Raw genomic sequence first — 18,660 nt, 5'->3', positions numbered from 1 at the left:
TTATTTGTGTCTGTTTCATTATTTGTGGACAGACGGTTTTTTTTTTTTTTTTCTTTTTAAATGTTGTCATCATCATTAACATCAAAGATAAGAGGGGAGAGAAAGGTTGGGAATCCCACTGGCCTCTATTGTTAAGAAAAGAAAATTGCTCTTTGGAGTTAATAGGGGTGGAAGAGGGGAGCACAAAATCACGAACTCGAGAAAGGATGAAAATGGATTGTGACTCATGGTGAGAGTGGTCATTTTCAGGCGAGAACACAACGTGCCTGGTCTGCTGCAGAGTGCCCGCTGAGAGGTTTTATCTGCCGTCTGTCACCTGCAGACAACACTCAGTCTCGACCGTTTGACAAACACCACCCCAGGATATTTTGTGTCCATCAGACATCATAACTTATTTCAGTTGCCTTGGAAGATTTATTTATTTATTTATTTATTTTTCCTTAAGTCAAAAAACTACATTTTGAACGATACAATACACAATGGTAGAATTTCATGTGGTTGTTTTAGCTTTGTGGTCCTGGTTTTGCACTTGCTGGCTTACCATCGTTGTTTACAGGGACAGTTGACATCAATGTCGCCACGGAAAAATTGCATGTAGGCTTTATGTGTTACACTTTTAATCTTATGTAGGAAAATGTTAAAAATTCTCTGTTTCTGTTTCTCTCTGCACCAGTCCTTACCAGACACCCGCATCCCCAGCTACGCCGGCAGCCTTCATCTAAAGAAGTCCCTGGTGCCGGCGCTCTACAGAGTCATCCAGGACCCCAACAATGAGGTGATACACCGAGGACACACACACACACACACACACACACACACACACACACACACACACACACAGAATCCATGTCTTTGGCTCATTGTGTTCCTTGTGACTCACGTGACAATGTCTCAGTTGACATTGAGTAAGGGAGCGACACACAACTCTGTCCTCAGGGTACGCGTTCACACACACAAAAAAAAAAAAACACATCACAAGCATGTGTTTTTTTGCTGTGAGACAATGATGAAAGGGTGCGGTGGCCGTGGCAACCAAATCACCTGTGCAGTCGTACACACTGTTCCCTGTGTGCTGTAGACACACACACACACACACACACACACACACACACAGAGGCTTTAAAGAAAAGCAAGCTAGACCATCTGCTGCCCACAATCAGACTGCAATGCACAAGCACCTCAGGGTTATCTTTCAAGTTACAGATGTGCCCTAAGCCTGTGCTGCCAGAGTAGTATTTATTTATTTTAAAGGACCCAACCGCGCAACTTTTGAGCAAAGGTCTGAGGCACTCTGTGTGGTTGGAGCTAAATTTGTTTCTGTAGGTGTAGCCACCATTTCCTCCCCTATTTCACAGTCAAATTTGAGTGTCGAGCATCCAGGGATGTAAATGAGTGCTGTCAGTCCAGCTGCACAATCCCACTGATGATGAAACGAGTGATCCAGGGGGTGTGTGTGCACATGTTTGTATGTTTGTACATTGGGTGGGGGAGGGATTGCAAAGTGGGCCCGACTCTTGCATTTGGTTGCTTTATTTTTCTTTCTTTTTTGCTGACCGCACAGAGGGCAAAGCCTTTGCCAAGTTCATTAATGAGTTGCTGCTTGTTTGCCATCACAACACGCACAGGCACAGGCACACTTACACAGCAGTGTGCTGCGTGGGCACTCACTCCATTGACCCCTGGACAGTATTAACACAGACTCCCCTGAGATGTCATCTGCCCTGGCTTTCATTGTAGTGACTCACCTCCCACCTCTAGCTTACAGACACCTCCCTCTGGCAACAAAACTTTGTCTCCGTCACATAGCAGTTACGATTATATTAATTCATATTTTGATACAAGAAGTGTTAAAATACTCTCTCAATCTGTATGTTTGTCTGCATGTCCAGTTCGATCCATACATAGAGGTAGGTTTTATATTGGTGTGCTGCAAATTCAAGACTTTTAGCCCTTTTCTAACATCAAAGGTTTTGACATATCGCCCCAGGAGAAGGACGTAATTGCGGTGCCGTTCTGTTTTGTATCCTAATAAACCAAAACACTGGACTGCTGTGATAGGTCAAAAATGATTGCAGTTTTTTTAGAAGAACCTAAGAACCAAAGATTTCCCTCTTGTGCTCTTTTGCATTTAACCCACTTGTGTTTTTAGCTGCTGGAGCCTGTGTGCCACCAGCTGTTCGAGCTGTACCGGAGCTCCGAAGACCGCCTGCGACGCTTCACCCTGCAGTTCCTGCCTGAGCTGGTGTGGGTTTATCTGCGCATCACTGCCAGCAGGGATCGCCAGAGCAATGGCTGCATCGAGGCCCTCCTCTTGGGCATGTATAACCTGGTGGGTTTCAGTGCTTTGTGTGTGTGGTGGAGGTGCTGTTAAAGGCACACTGTAAGACTGATCTACAGCTGGTATTTTGCAGCTAAAAGGTCAGACAATTGTTGCTGTTGGCTTTAAGTGAAATGCTTCGACCACATAATTATATTTTAGTTTTGCAGTCAGAGAATTGTAAGAGGAAATACTTCATATTAGGTCAATTTGTTTCTGGTTGACATGAATGAATGTAAGTGTTTGTCATATGTTTGGCCTGTACTGTGTTTTTAATCAACCTTGGACCTAACTTTAAATGGATCTTTGCTGTTGCTCATTGGTCTTTTAGACTTAATAGAGGTGCAACATTGGAGAGGTTTTATGCCTGTTGACTACCAAGGTGACCTCCAGGGAAAACCCCGTTTATTGGCTGAGCCTGAGGTAGTCTGCATCGCTAGGAAACACCCTTGGGGAAATGTGCAAAGAGCAAGAGATATCAATAGATAGAGCATGTCAGCCAGCACAGCTAAGGGCATTTTCATGCATAATTTATACCTCTGAGTCTGCACCACTCAACACACACTGTCACGCACACACGCACACATACAGCACATGCTCGCAGACCTCTCCATAGATTATCAAGTCCTGATAAACAGGCTTGCTCTCAGCAGTTCCATCAGATATTCAGAGGTCTACTGTCGGCCAGCAAAGGGCAGAACAAGCAACCAACAGTCTGCTCTGCCGCTCGGCTGAGATGAAAGTAAATAGATAAGACCTGTTGGATGCATCCCTCCAAAACCGTGATGAGGTCGGGAAAGAATGAGGAGAGCCAACACAACCTGGAAATGAAATGTGTAACACTTTGCAAAGTGAGGGAACAAAAACAATGGGTTAGAGAAAGTATGAATATTATAATCCCAGAGAGATCATTTAACGTCTGTCATCCATACATTTAGGGGGGAAAAAACGCTTGGATAACTCCAACACTCCATGTGTGTAATTTTCAGTTGTGTGTAATTGGTCTCCAAACCAATGACGGCGAAAAAGCTGCACATTAGGAGCTTTGTGCCAAAACAAAGCCGCTTGGCTGTATATCTGCGATTGGGACTGGGGGAGATAATAAGGCATTACTTAAAGAAATTGTATCATTTTCAGGGATACATTAAGCTTTGCAGTGTGTAAAACAGTGTGAAACTGGAGTTGAGTGGACAGGGTGCTGGCAGTGACATTTAATCTGTATTAAACATCCACAAACAGAATGATCGTACACCTGCTCAATCTCACGGGGGATAAAAGGTCGTGCAGGGAGTCGGTAACTGTGTGCTGGTAATGTTTGCGGCCATTCCTCTAAGGAAAGGTCGGCTGGGTTCGTTCAAATCAGACAAACACTAGCTTTTGATTTAAATAGGAAATGCTTACTTGACTGTTGATCCATATATGCCACATTCCCTTTTTAACGCAGGTTTCCTGTTCGTTCTGTCCCTCTTTTTTGCTTTTGCAGGAAATTGTCGACAAAGATGGCAACAGCAAGCTCCTCTCCTTCACGATCCCATCTCTGTCAAAACCATCGATATATCACGAGGTAGGATCTCTGCCATGTTGTGAAACACCTCTCCTCTTTGGAAACACCTGTTTCCTCTCAGTCTTCCTTTCTTTTCTCATCTCCTTCCATCCTCTTTACGTATTAAAGAAGTATTGAAGTAGCTGTTTGAAAGATGGCACCTCTGCTGCGTGCCAAGGCTGCGGGAGGTTTATTTTCATTAACCTCACCTTGATGGGTTCGACTGCGTGCTCGTCCCCATCTTCCAGAGTGACGTCTCTGTGTTGTTCAAAGATTTAATCAAAAAGAACTTTTAATAATGCATGTTCTTTGAAATTGAAATGAGAGCTCTTCGACGCATTGATTCCTCTTTTAGTCCATTTGGCTCCTTCACTCTCTTTGTGACACAGTTTCCATCACGCTGGGTTTCTGCACCTTTGCTCCACAGACCTGTCGGACAGCGCGGCAGCACGCTATCTATTTACCGTTGTGTTGACCTTGAATTCATTAACAGTGCTTAACGGAACATGCTGACCTAGGACCATTTAGGGCTAATGGCCGAGTTTTCTGGCCTTTTTGCCAACACGGTTAATATTTTCATGCTGCACAATGGCCCATCTGTGCGTGTGTGTGTGAGTGTTTGACGAGATTAGTGTGTGGCGTGCGCTGAAGGCGATTTATCTCGGTAATTATAAGCTTCGGAAGCTCTTCCCTTCATGCTGAGAGAAGGATGAAAGCATGGAGGCAGGAGGAGAGTTATCTTGTGTGTGTGTTTGTATAAATCACAACAAGCCTCCTCGGCTGTGGTACTGCTCAGTACTTCACGTGGCTTTCTCCAATTGCCTCCAGCATTAACATACACCTCAGTCCCCCTTTTTTTGTTTCTTCTTTTTGATTAATCCATCTGCCTCTCTGTGCTCTTTTTGCCCAGAATCAAACAAATGTTACTGGTGGGGGGGGGGGGTGTTCTGTCTAATGATGTATTCTCATTGGGACACAATTTTAGATTTCACTCAGTCACCGTGCATCTTTTCCTCTTTCCATTGCCCCCATGAAGGATAGAGATGGTTGGAAAAACTGCTCTCCTTATTGCCACATAAAGTTGCATCGTGTCTCTGGTCTGACACAATACAGCATACAAATGGGGGCAGGGATAACGGCACGGAAGATGGGAACTGTTTGGCTGTACAGAGGTCAGAGTTCTGAAGAGAGATTATGATGGTCAGAGGATATACAAATATATGTTTTGTAACTGAGGACAGTGGGTGGGGTATTTGCTCAGAAGAGTTGGCAAGCCACCCAAAATGATGTAACTCATTCCTCCAGTAAATCGCTATCTTTGCATCAGTAAATGCTTCAGTAGAGGTGTGAAGAATCCTTTGGAGATGGTAAGGACTCATAAAAAAGCACGGATTAAGAAGCTGAAAGAGACTGAAGTGAAAACTTTGGCCTTAAAGCAATACTATGTAACTTCTCAAAAAGCCCATTATGGAGCTCCCCCTACAGGCTGTTCCGAGATTAACTCTAGTCCGGTCTCTTGCTTTGTCGGCCTCTCTCTTTCTCTTCCTTGCTTCATCAGTCAACGTCTTCTTCTGTTTCTTCGGTGCCTCTTCCATGATGATCGTACTGACAATGTTGCGCTAGCTTAGCCTTATACCTAGGAGCGTGAGAGGGGTCTATTTGTTTTTGCAGTAGGTGTGCCAGAAAGCAAGTCGAAGTACTTCCGCTCAGCTCCCGGGCCGGTCCAGCAAAGTTACATAGCGCAGTTTTTCCAACTCAGACCCCCGAAGGGCATAGGAGACAGGCCAATCGTAATATTAAAACTCATTCTAGCCGCACAATTTTTTTCAAACTGTTATTTTAAGGTAGAAATGTTACATAGTATTGCTTTCATGTAGAAGGATAACTGAAATCTATTGATATTAGTTAAAAGAGTTGTACAGACATTCATTTATTGACAAAAATCTATGTCCAAACTCATTGCCAAAAAAAGCAATATAAGACACCCAGTTCTCCAGTCAAACGTGAGGACAACAATATGCCTTAACTGTTAAGAAAAGAAAAAATGTCAACATTAATCTTCTGCCTCTAAGCTCCAGATTTATCTGTCAAGTTCATCTGTACTTACTGGCATGATGCTGTTTTTCCACTTCTGGTTCACAGCATGTTTTAAAAGACAACAAAAGTGAAAGCTGTAAGGAAAATGAACTGAATGTAAATTGACAGTTTTTTTGGGGTTTTTTGTGTGTGTGTGTGTGTAGCCTTCCAGCCTGGGGTCCATGGCTCTGACAGAGGGGGCTCTTTGTCAACATGACCTGATCAGAGTGGTGTACAGCGGCCTCCACCCTCAGAGAGAGACATTCACAGCACAGAACAGGTACGGCGTTCACTTGAACAGCTGTTAACAGATTTGTGTGAGATGTAGTTCAAATAGATTCAGTTGCGCCGGTTTGTAGACTTTAATGCTTTGTTTATGTGTTCTTTCTGGCCAGTGGGAGCGTGTAGGCCGTCATATGTGGCATCAACCATTCAAACTCGGCTTTAGCCCTGTGGATGTCATCGTTCTCACTTATATTTTTTTATACTTTATTTTGTGCGACATGAAATATAGCTGCTTCAGAAACACTCCTTTAAGGTAATCAGACCATAATCCTCGATGCTCGATCAGCCTCCTACAGCTAGACTCAGCGAGCCTGAGAGTTTTTTTGGCCCTCGCACACTTTCTGCTGCTGTGGATGAATGATAATCTCGGCATAGTAATGAAGCACGCGAGAATTCCTGCCAGAAAATGGTTTTCTGCTGCACTGAAATGAGCAGAGGTGCCCATGTGTTTATTTGTAGTGACATATGCTGAGAGTGACACGTGGGCTATCATGTGAGGTCGGCACTATGGTGATACTTTGGGGCGGTCCAGAGCTGTGAGGCTACAATAAAAGAATAAAAATTTAAAAAAGAGCATCATAAACATATTGAGTGGATTTACCTTATCTGTAAATCTCTTCGTGTGACTGGGCCTGAGATAGTGCTTATGAGGAAATGATCCAAAGCTACTGAGAGGTGGTGGGTAGCTTCTACTGATGATATACAGCCAAGTGATTTCCGCCCCCCCTACACAGTTAGTTATGGCCTTTACACGCTAGGTCCACCCTCTAGTTTTCTTCTGTTAACACATATCCAAAACATTTCTAAGTTGGATTGTTTTATTTTGGTATCATCTCAGAGGTCAGTCGCACTGTGGATGTTGCAGAAACATGATCAGTACTTCCACAAACTCTACCCTAACCTGCGACCCATGCAGAGAGCGGGGGTCGCAGGTTAACTGTTGGTCACGCATTCGTGTTCACTCGCATAACTTCACAATGTCGGACCGCTCCCGAGTGCATGGTTTGGATACATTATCGCAAAATATCATAACAATAAATTGACCAGCACAGCTCAGGTTGAATTCTCACACATTCTGCCTTTGACCTGGTTCTGCATCACGAATACGCTGTGTTATTACTCCAGTATGTTTATCCATGCAGCTCAAAGTAAGCAATGCACTGGCTGACATTTAACAAATGCTTAGATAAGGAGTTTATTTCTCATACTCTTTAAGAGCTCATTGGGTTGATGAATTTCTTGAGCAACTCTCTATAACTGTCTTCAGTAAAAAATACATGTTTTAATTGGATAAAAATTGAACTTTTCTCTCTTTAACTAGGTTAATTACACTCTAATTAGAGTCGGTATCGCTGTGTTTGTCTCTGACTGCTCTCTGCGTTTCCAGGTTTGAGGTGTTGTGTTTCCTGATGCTCTGCTACAACTCTGCTGTCGTCTACATGCCCCTGTCGTCCTATCAGTCGGTCTGCAGGATGAGCTCACGGTGAGGAGAAACGAGCACAACGCACGTGTCTTTTTGTTCTTTCTGTGCCCAATTAGTTACCTCCCTCCCCTCTTTTACATTTTATATTACTTACTCGCCTGCAGCTGGGATTCAATCACATCTTCTTCCCTTCAGCCGTGCACTTACCTCAGCACCCGACGGTCCTCTTTGCAGGATTTGACAAGTACAATTTCATTAAAGATCAGCTAATCAGCTCATGTGGTTGGCCAAATGAAAACCAAACTGCTGGACGCCGGTCTTTGTCTGGAACACTGAGACGCCCTGGAGAAAGGATCAATGTGGAATTCACAAAATGAGGATCTGTAGCGGAGCCACTGGCTGGTGATGCAGCGTGCAGATGATTCAGGATATGAATCTCTGCCTACTGTGAGCGAACAGACAGACAACGCCAGGAGCAAGCTCAGAGCTCGAGCAGAGCAGACTATAGCTCTCACAGTTGTTTAATAATGGAAAACAATGCAAATTTATCTCCTCACGCCCAGAGTTTGATGCGTTTTCTCTTAGTTTCGTTTGCTCAGGAAGTGACTTATAGTTCCCTTTCGTTGTTCTTCTCATACAGCTTCAAGTGATATGTGCTTCCTATGCTTAGAGGGAGCATCTTGAACTCATTCTTCTTCCTAAACCTCGTCTCTCCACAGGTTGTGTGTATGCGGTTTCCCCCGGCAACAGCAGAAGCTTTGGAGAGAACCTTGCAATCGCGTGCTGCTGGACCCGGAGTTCATGGTGCAGATGCTGACAGCAGTTTATCACGCCATGTACGTATCTTTGATACTCACAAGTTGTGAACACATTGATAAATCTCGAGTTTCCCTTCCACGGCACACATCATTCATTTGACTTTGTGTTTCTGACCCCTGGTTGATGTTTTTGGTTCCCCCGAGATGCTTGATGCTCCGCTGTGTTCACCAGCTCAACTCTTAACTATCTATGTTTGCTGTCAGGTGTCAGGAAGTCCTGTGATCCTTTTCGTTGGGCTTATTAGCTGCCTGCTGCAGCCAAAATCAAGAGAAGTTGTTTCATATAGTACATTTCAAACACATGTAGAGTTAACATCTGCCACTGTTCTATTATTATAAGTTAGTTCATTCAAATAAGTGTTAGCAGGATGAATGTTTCCACCGTCACTGAAAAGGAAAAACAAGGCGCGAATGAACTGGCTCGACGAAGTCTGTTGACAGAAAGCTCTGAGAACAATGGAAATATAGACCCTTAAACATATGTAGCAACTACATCCTCTTTGACATGTTCTGGTAAAAACTGTGCATATCATGGAACTTCCTTATGTCATCTGTTATTTGCTGAACCTGTTTCCATTTCCTCTTAGTCACACTGACAATACATCAATAAAGCGTGTCATCCAGTTTCACAATATTTAGAGATTAGATTTTTATATGTGTGTGTGTGTGTGTGTGTGTGTGTGTGTGTGTGTATATATATATATATATATATATGTATATATATATATATATATATATATATATATATATATCTACCTATTGGCTGTGTTTCACAACATGTAGCTGTTTTTATTGAAAATGCCCTTGAAAAATAGCAGGATGGAAGTTCGACCTCTAATTAATTTAGTTGACGATTATTTTTCATAAAACAATTGCGGTTGATGATTTGATTGTATTTCTCTGTTTTTCTGCCATTTTTATGGTTCTGCCAATAACTTTGCAAATTCACCATGCCCTCATAAAGTATCACAGTTCAGTTTCCTTCAGATGAGAACAGTCTTGATTTCAGACGGTGGGGAAAATCTTCTCAAAGCATAAGCTCGCACTCCACCAATGACAGACACCGGTTACGTGGGCAGTGCGTCGTGTGATGTCATCCCTCTACGAGGACGGTCATTACAGAGCTGATTATACCTCCTCTATGACAGGTAGTCCTCGGAGATAGATCCCCTGATATGACAGCGCCTAGAATCCCTACCGTTGAGGGTAGTCTGGCAGGAAGGGTGGGAGAAAATGAATAAACATTCTGCCTCATCGCTCCTGTGAGGTCGCGCGTCAGCAGTCAGGAAACTGGAGCGATCAGTACCGCTGGGGCCAAAAACAAAAACAGATCTCGTGTGTGTGTGTGTGTGTGTGTGAGTCAAAGAAAGGCGATATTGGTATTTTTAGTAATCCCTACCATGCGATGGGTCACCTCTGTGCCATCCACCAACATGAATCATGCAAACATGCAGAGGAACATGGCGCAACGCTGAGGACACTCTGGGATTTAGATTAATGCTGCTAATGCTGTGCAACTGTAATGCCACATCAGGACAAAGGGAAAGGTGTGCAGGGACATCAGAACATCAGAATTAAATGAAAGGGACACGTCTCTTTTCCCTGTCAGGTTTTGACTATATTTTGGCACTTTTTCAGCCTCGAAAACATCAGAGAGTCTGTTTCTTACCTGCCCTTCATCCCAGATGTTTGATCTCGAGTCTAAAGGGAACCCTGAGGCATTTTTCCCAGACTGTGTGATTGTTGCGCCCGCAGGACTGGATCAAAGAGCTCAGCTGCCCACACCTGTTTTTAAGATGTTTTTTTTTATACATTTATTTTTTGCATTTGTGTTTGTAATCTTGTAAATAAATAAATATATATATATATATATATATATATATATATATATATATATATATATATATATATATATATATATATATATATATATATATATATATAAAAATAAAAAAACTTGGGCATCATCATGTAAGATAAATAACTAAAGATAACTTCCAGTAATGTGCGTGCAAAAACAAACAATGCTTTAATAGTTTAGCCTTTTTAAGAATAAAAAAATCACAGCCTCACAAAATCATGTATTTGTCATAAACTGGTACAGTACATGCAAACGTCACCGCTAATTTCTGTAGATGCTGCCAGAGAAATGGAAAACAGCTGAAAATGGCAACATCCCACAAAAAATGCTTGAGTGTGGCACAAGCTTTTTCAAAGGCAAAAAATTTTTTTTTTTAAAAGGGACATTTCAACTTGTTTTCTAGTAGAGGGAGACCGGGTGTGGTTGCAACACCACCAATTCTACCAATCAGGGATGAGATCTCAGGATGAGTAGGGGTCAGATGATCATTTCAGTGTTTGACCACTTCCCGCTTTGTCTCACATGATGGCTGTCAGCCCACCCCAGTAGTGGGGCTAGGTAGTAACAAAGGAACACCGTGTATTTGATGGGAAAACATAAGGTCTGTGATATTTGTGCAGGGTCTTAAATGGATGTAATTTGTAGTAAACAAATGTGGGTATTTTAGATCAAAAAAAGTTTGAGAATTATAGGTAAAAAAATTCAATGAGTTTACAGGTGCTGAAGCCAAATTTGTTACAACCATACCCGGTCTTCCCTAACCCCCCCACTGCTGTAGGCTCTACATAACTAATAATAGTTCAGGGGGACTCCGACATCAAGCCTTTGAGACTCCTGTTTATTTAAATAAGTTTACAGCGTGACATGTTAAATGCTGGTGCGTTTGTTTTGTGATGTCTAGATACAATGGAGAATGGGAGCTGGGGCGAGAAGCGCTGGAGGACATTGTGTACAGAGCCCAGTTGGAGCTTTACTCCGAGCCCCTCCTGGTAAGACCAACAGCAGCACTGTGTGTATAAAGTCAAACGCCAGCTATCGCTAATGTTTGCAGTTGCAGAATCCTGATCCGGATTAGTACCCGCCCACATTTGGATTGTAATCCGGGTTTTAATTTTCTGACACCTATCTTGGCTTTAGTCGGCTTGTTGTTAATTAATGTGCATTTGCATGTGTGTTGACCTCAGCTAGGGAACGCCATGGAAAACTCGCTGCCAGAAAGCGCTCCCGACGCACAACGGGGGCGCAAGTTGCTCCAGGTGGAGGTGACGCCCACCATCAGCCGTATATCCATCTCGGCAATCACCACCGCCTCCATACGACGCCACCGCTGGAAGAGAGAGGGTAAGACTTGGCTGCAGCACACTGAGAAGTCCTCGGTACAGGAGAGAACTCCGCAGGGCAGCAGAGTATATTACAATCTGTCTTTTTTTCTTTTTTTCATTATTGATGTAGAACTCTAGGGTGGGTTGGGCAAGTAAGGGGAGTCACGATTAAGTTCTAACCTCACAGTTTGTTGCTTTCCCCCCCCCCCCCCCGACTTATGGAAGGCCTCAAGAGGGAGCTATTTCGTGAGAAATGACTTTTCCGGTGTTTGTTCTCAGCACTGAGAAGGAAACCTTTTTCTTTCTAAAATGGTCACCCCATCAGCATCATATAAGTGGTGCTTCGTGTCAGTTATTGCTTGAAATTGTGGTCACATAGTCAGTGTGTGGAAGTGCTTGTGCCACTCACTGCTTCCTATTGCTCTTGTTTTGTTTTGCTTCTCTTGTTTGTCTGCTCTGTACCACCGTGAGAGATTAAGGTTTGTGCTTTTAAAGAATCTCACAATAAAATGGTGCCTGTAGAGTCCACTGTATACTCTACCCCGGCAGATGGGTGATTAGCGGGGTAGTTCATTTTTAGAATACCGCCGCGCTCTTGTTTTCCTGTATTTCGTAGTTCACATGTGCATTTAAACAAATGTTCGGCCTGCTGTGCTCAAGATGAGGCCCGCATTGATTGAAGCCTGCTGCTACTAAAGAACCACATTTCCTCGTCTGTGTTGTTGACTCCCAGATTGTTTTGACTACTCAAGCGAAGCAGAGTTGAGCCTCATCGTCAATCCTCCTAGCCTCGCCCAGCACCACCTCCACCACCATCCCCCCCGGGAACCTGCAGCTAGAGAGGAAAGAGGAAGGCAGCATCACAGCCACCGCAGCAGCAGCACCACCAGCAGCATCATTCCCCCCGTCACACTTGAGGGTAGGGGACAGGGGTGGACACTCAGAGCAGAGTGGGTCTCTGAGGGGGCTGCCTCTTCAAACCTCCATCTTCCCTACCCTCCTCCTACTACCCCTCTTCAGCTTGAGGCGGTTAACTGCCGTTCCCATTGGTGCTGCCTCTTCACTTCCCCAGAGTATACTAACTCATCCAGTCTATAAGACCCTCAGCCAACAACCCCTCTACTACCAGATCTTGCTACCGATTGTCTCATCTAAAGGTGGAAGAGTCGCTTATTCTGGGGTTGAAGGAAGTGCGGCTAGCGGCCATTTTGCATGGGCCTGTCATCATATCATAATCTCTCTTTTCCTCATCATTCCTTCAACTTCAGATTGCTCCCCTTGTCACTCACTGAGCATGTTTAGCATCCAGCCTGCAGCTTGACCCTCTACTCTGGGCCTTTCAACTTTCCATGTCTGATAATTGGTCTCGTTGATTATCTTTCTTTTTTCTTTTTCTTTTTTTTCCCTCCCCGTAGTATCAATGGGGAATATAGACGACTCTTTTCTTTTTTTCTTTTTCTTTCTTCCAAATACTGGCACAGACTCCTTGATATCTTGTGTCTATATTGCCCGTCACCCCCAAATGTGTGGCGTCTCAGACCAGCAGCACCCAATCTGCTGCAGTCAGTCTGAAGGAGAGGCCGTCCATTTTGTTTTCTTTTAGTCCAGAAGCTCCGGTCGTTGCTAATCTTGCCACGTTTTTTCTCCAGCTCAGTGAGTGGGAACGAGCCCTGCATGTGCACGCCTCGACAAGCCTCAAGAATTTCAGCTGAAGCATTAAATGCCGGAACCTTAGCGTGTCCAATGACATGACCAATTTGACTGACACGAGTATTGTCGGATCATTTGAAAAGCGGAGGTTATTCCACTCGCCATGGCTGTACAGCCCGTTTTGTCTCATTGAATGTGTCCATTTCCATTTTTGGTTGTTTTGAAATCTTGACACATCAGTCAGAGTGAAGGTGACATCATTTTCTGGCTTATGTTCAACGTTTGAGCTCCATTTCGTCCTCTTCCCGTGATTTTTTTTTTCACTGAACTCAGTGCAGCTTTGTGGGAAAAAGAGATCATTTTATTTGTTTAATGAGCTTGAAATCTGCCACCCAGTAAAGAGAGGCCTATGATTATCTGAAAAGAGGATTGATCAGCCACTGCTTGTGTATAATCTCTTTCTGAAAGGAATGACGACCTAAGCACACATCTGTCAGTTTGAGGCTGCCTTGCTTGTCATATTTGAAATAGTTTTTGGTTTTGCATGTTTGAATCTGTTAACTGGAGTTTTGCATTTACTTTGCTCCTCAATCATTTTCCATCATTTGCCATTTCTCTTTTTTTTTTTCCTTTTCTCTTTAGCGTTTCCTCTCATTATGAGCAGTAATTCATCTCCATTCTTCTTCACAGTGAAAATGTTCATGAGCAAACCAAAAAAAGAATAGTTGGCTAATCTATGAATTGATATATTTAAGAAATTCTTATTTTTTCCTGCCGTTTAAAGGGGGAATCTTTGGAAAAACTGTGACCCTATGGTGGTTTGAGAAGTTGCTTGGATCTTTGAGTCGGTTAATTCAGCTTCCAGCTATGCTTTTGATCGATTGGATATTATATAGCATGTACAGGCATTTCTTATCAAGAATTCCATATATATATATATATATATATATATATATATATATAATGTAATGTACTGAAAGGGACTTTTTCAAATTTTGAAATGCCTATTTTACGTTTTATTTAAAAAAAAAAAAAAAAACTGATTACATTAACGCCACATTGGCAGCCTTCCACAAGCCGTATTGGTCATCTTTGTGCTTTACAGCCACCAATGAGGCTCTGTGGTAAGCAAACTACAAAGCCGAAACATTGGCCCTGACATACATTCGTGTGAAATACAAAAAACCCTCCTCCAAGGCTAACAAAAGTGTCAGAACATCGTACAAAAGCTGGTTTTTAAGATTAAGATCAGATTTATTGTCATGCATACACACAAAAATGCACATGCACAGGGTCACACAGTCATAGAGACGGGTGCCATACACTGGAGTGGTGGGCAGCCATTCACAGCGCCCGGGGAGCACGGTGCCTTGCTCAAGGGCACCTCAGCCGTGACAAGGAGGTGGACTGTCACCCCTCCAGCTGTCAGTTTCACCAATCTTTTCGAGTGGTGAGAGTAGGAATCGAACCGCCAACCTTCGGGTTACTGGACGACCCGCTGAGCCACGGCCGTGCAGGTCTTGGAAATAAGCAAATGTAACCTCAGATGGAAAGCAGCACCTCAGCAGCTCCTGTTAAGGACCAGCTCATTTTCTTATTATGTTCTGATACGTGAGCCATCACGTTTCACACGACTGTAGGTCAGCACCAAACTTTGCGTAAATGTTAAGTTATTCATAGTAATCTATCGTCCTGTTCGAATGCTGCCTTTAGAATTTGACAGGTACCCCTTCAGGCAGATTTTAGTTTGTGGCAGCAAACGTTCCAGCGTCGGCTGACATTTATCTTCTCATTTGGAATTAAACCCATAGTAGGGACTTTTTCACCAAAACCTTTTAGGAAATTTTCATAGTCTCTCACTCTTATGCACCGTCTCTGTTAAAGCATCCTCCAAGGATATATATTCTTTTAAATGACTAAATAGCCATTATCCTTGTTATTTACATTGCGTATATATTGAGGTTCTTAAAGAGTAATGTAATTTATAAACTCCTAAGTCATCCCCAAAATGTTACTTGTCAGGTTGTCCTTGAACACAACATCAAGAAAGAGTTTTAAAGTGCTCGGGGGTTGAATTAGCACTTAGTGAGAGAACACATAAAAAATGAAAGCATTATGTCCCGGAATGACTTGAGTCCAAGAGCGAACACGGCAGTTTGTTGCCCCGGCAGACGTAAGCAAAATTCCCAAACTGGCGCACGCGGCTTGCAGCTGTGTTGGTAAAGTTTAGACCCCTGAACTAGTCATTTGGCTTTAGGGTCTGTGATGGCTTGCAGACCCATTTAGCCACACGGGCTGTCGGCTCCAACTGGAGAGCCATCGATCCGATGAGGGGCTCCGACTTGGCTCAGCACGCTCCACAGATTGGCAGGTTCGCCTCGCCAGGCCAGCTGTGCGACTGCTGCGCTGCGGGAGAAGCGAGGGATGAGCAGGGGGAGCATGCTTCTTCTCCTTCTGTTATGTGCATGTCAGTCCAGACCTTTTCTTCTCAGTTTTTCCATTTCCTCTTCTGGTGCTCTCTGTGGTTCCCTTGTCCATTTCTGCATGACGGAGAGAGACGGCTGATTATCTGTCTCTTGTTTTGACAGGCTTTTACCCTGCATCCTGGATGTCAATAACCTGCTCTTTTTTATTATTATTATTATTATTATTGTTTAACACAATTTATCATCTTTTTCCCCTTACAGCTTTCAAAAAGAGGCCATAAATGGATTTAGAGTGTTTCATTGATTAAATGCTGTCATATCAGTGTTGTGCATTTTAGACTTCCATGAATTATCTCAAGATATTGATTGATTTGTAAGTATCATGAAATTTTACGAACACACTTATCAGGCAAATTATTATTAGCACACACTTTGACTCAACAAACAGCTGGTCAGATTTTAAAGTGATTGCGTCAGATGAGCCGAGTTCAAGGTTGCCATTTTATTCTTTTGAACTGTACATCTGGTCTGAGATAATGAAACATCATGGCCTGCCACAAGGGTACTAATTGAACCTGATTTATTTTAATTTAGCTTCGAAGCTTTTTTTTTTTTATGTTGGCTATTATCACAGCCTTGTTTCCAGAAGTCGAGGCGATGTTTTTTACTATATTTTTGACATGTTGCTGTTTTGTATTCTGGTTTTCTTTACATATTATGTAGCATTTTAAATAAGTTGGTTACAGGTTTTAAGCAGCCAAAACTTGTGCAAACTCGGCGGTGACTGCAGTGCAATATCATCCAGATTTTGAAGTACTAAACTCTATAGATTATAGTTGTTTTCTTGTTATGACTGCCGTGTCAGTATGCTGCGCGGGACTCGTAGAATGAAGGTTAAAAGTGCGCAATCGCGGCATTTGGCAGCGTCGAGTCAGCTTTGCATTGGTCTCACTCACATTTCTGTCTGTCTTTCGTGCTTTCTTTTGTCTACGTCTGTTCATACACGTGTTCAGATGCTGACGGCATGAGCGGCGGGGAGGATTCCTTCAACATCAATGACCCAGACGAGGGTTTCTCTTCCGGGGCCTCCAACAGCAGCCAGCCCAGCGGCACCAAGGCCGGTGGCGGCGTGGGGCAGAGAGGCAGCCTGAGCAGCAGCAGTAGCAGCATCAAGAAAGCCATCACGGCCCGCCTGTCTCGGGACAAGGAGAAAGAGCGGGAGAGGGAGAGGGAAAGGGAGCGTGAGAGAGAGGCAGAAAAACAGGCTGAACTGTCTGCAGATCAACAGGCAGCTGTGAGGAGGCACCACCAAAGGCAGCAGTCACCCCCAGGCAGCATCAACTTAGAGGCCATCCACCTAAGTCCCATCAAGAAGCACCTGAGCTTCCCCGCAGGGCCCTCACTGGTGCGGACTGGGAGCACCTCCTCCAGCAAGTCTTTTGACTGCATGAGTTTCAATCTGAACGAATCCGAGGACGAGCAAGGAAAGGCGACAGGAGGCTCTGACAAGGAAGGAGGGCTCGTAGCGGGGGGCTCCCACCGCCACTCCACCATAAGCCTGCAGGAGGAGCACCTGGTTAGGCCAGAGGAGGCCCGGGACCTTCTGTCCCCTGGAACACCTCTGACTAAGCAGTCTCGCTCCCCCAGCTTCAACATGCAGATCATATCACAGGTTTAATGTCCAACGCAGGGAATGGCACGCACACACACACACACACACACACACACACACACACACACACGCATAAAGCGATTCATAACACCCTTCTCTGTGACAGCACTACTGTAACAATTTATGTCTACTTATGCGTGGGTGCATGTTGGCGCGCTTGTGTGTGTGTGTGTGTGTGTGTGTGTGTGTGTGTTCGTAGGCAGTAGACACAAAGCTTCAGATTTCTAGAGCTTTGTCTCTACTCTTTTAGCATCCATTAAACTGTGACCTGCGGTCGTTGCTGGTGAGTTTCTTAGACCACAACACGTTAAAAGTAGTAAACGACTTCCCACTGCTGCAACTACAGCCCAGTGTGAAAGAGTCCAGCGTGTCACTGCGTCCTCTCATCTGACCAAGCTGAGCATTCCACACACAAACTCTCCTCAAATGGAGGATATGACGAGAGAATCTTTATTTTTGTTTTTTTTCAGGATCCCACGCTAGCTGTAGGTCAAGATGTGACATTTCAGAAGTTCTGAGTTCCAGACTGAATCAGTCGTAACGAATCAGCAATAACAGTATAGGTCGCTCATGTGGAGAAAAGTGGGAATCTCTTCTTTCATTCCCGGGCTCACGTGCAATCGTTCTTGCTGATTTACTTCCTTGTTAATTTTGGTTGTTTGTTGTTTTTTTTTTCTAAATCGGCCATAAATGGGTTTTATGAACAGAATTTCCTTTAAAATGTTTTAAATCACGATCCAAAGAAGCTTTTTCTTGCTAGTTTTGTTTTTCCTTCAATTGTTTGTGATCTTGGCAGAAATCAGTCCAACCCGAGTGATTCTTTTATGTTCCGTTTTATTCTGCAGATCCGACAATATCCTAGTTTGAATTAGTAAATCAAACATTTTGATCGTTGTCAAACCAAACTGGAATGTGGTAAGAGTTTCTTACCTCGAGCTCTCAACTGGACAAATCTAAAGAAATCGTTACTGTGCAGCTACACGAGGAGAAGACTTTAGTCTTGTGATGTCATTTCAAATCGGAAGCTGAATGGCGTCAAGGAACTGCACCGAACAGCGCCGGTTTGCTTTTGTGTTCAGTTTCAAACCGTTTCATGGATGTCTCCATCTGAAAGAAGTGTCGGTGTGTGCGTTTGATTGGTCGGTGTCAGAGCTGCGGCTCGTTAAAAAGCTGGTTATCTGCTGCCCTCTGGAGGCTTTTGGGATTTACTGCGCTGCATCAGCCTCCATGACAATCATCACGCTTTTGGTTCTTGACTTGAACGCTC

General features: G+C 43.7%; 1 protein-coding gene across 2 annotated transcripts in view; it reads left to right on the top strand.

Annotated features, from left to right (window-relative positions):
* The window catches only part of LOC142396750 (hyccin 2), a 36,415-nt gene extending 18,353 nt beyond the window's left edge, over window positions 1-18,062 (top strand). Inside the window, exons 4-13 of one of the 2 annotated variants that reach the window (XM_075479801.1) lie at window positions 674-775; window positions 2,150-2,329; window positions 3,801-3,881; window positions 6,101-6,216; window positions 7,609-7,704; window positions 8,364-8,480; window positions 11,225-11,312; window positions 11,508-11,664; window positions 12,379-12,564; window positions 16,735-18,062. In XM_075479801.1, coding sequence (XP_075335916.1) covers window positions 674-775; window positions 2,150-2,329; window positions 3,801-3,881; window positions 6,101-6,216; window positions 7,609-7,704; window positions 8,364-8,480; window positions 11,225-11,312; window positions 11,508-11,664; window positions 12,379-12,564; window positions 16,735-17,399 — 1,788 coding nt within the window. In that variant the 3' untranslated portion in view covers window positions 17,400-18,062. The remainder of the gene's footprint in view (window positions 1-673; window positions 776-2,149; window positions 2,330-3,800; window positions 3,882-6,100; window positions 6,217-7,608; window positions 7,705-8,363; window positions 8,481-11,224; window positions 11,313-11,507; window positions 11,665-12,378; window positions 12,565-16,734) is intronic. The other variant, XM_075479802.1, reaches the window with a different exon arrangement.
* Window positions 18,063-18,660: the final 598 nt, after the last annotated feature.

This window comes from Odontesthes bonariensis, chromosome 12 (genome assembly GCF_027942865.1).
Source record: "Odontesthes bonariensis isolate fOdoBon6 chromosome 12, fOdoBon6.hap1, whole genome shotgun sequence".
In the NCBI taxonomy this organism is placed as follows: domain Eukaryota; kingdom Metazoa; phylum Chordata; class Actinopteri; order Atheriniformes; family Atherinopsidae; genus Odontesthes; species Odontesthes bonariensis.
Note: the sequence above shows the minus strand (reverse complement) of the source record. Positions and strands in the feature narration are given on the sequence as shown.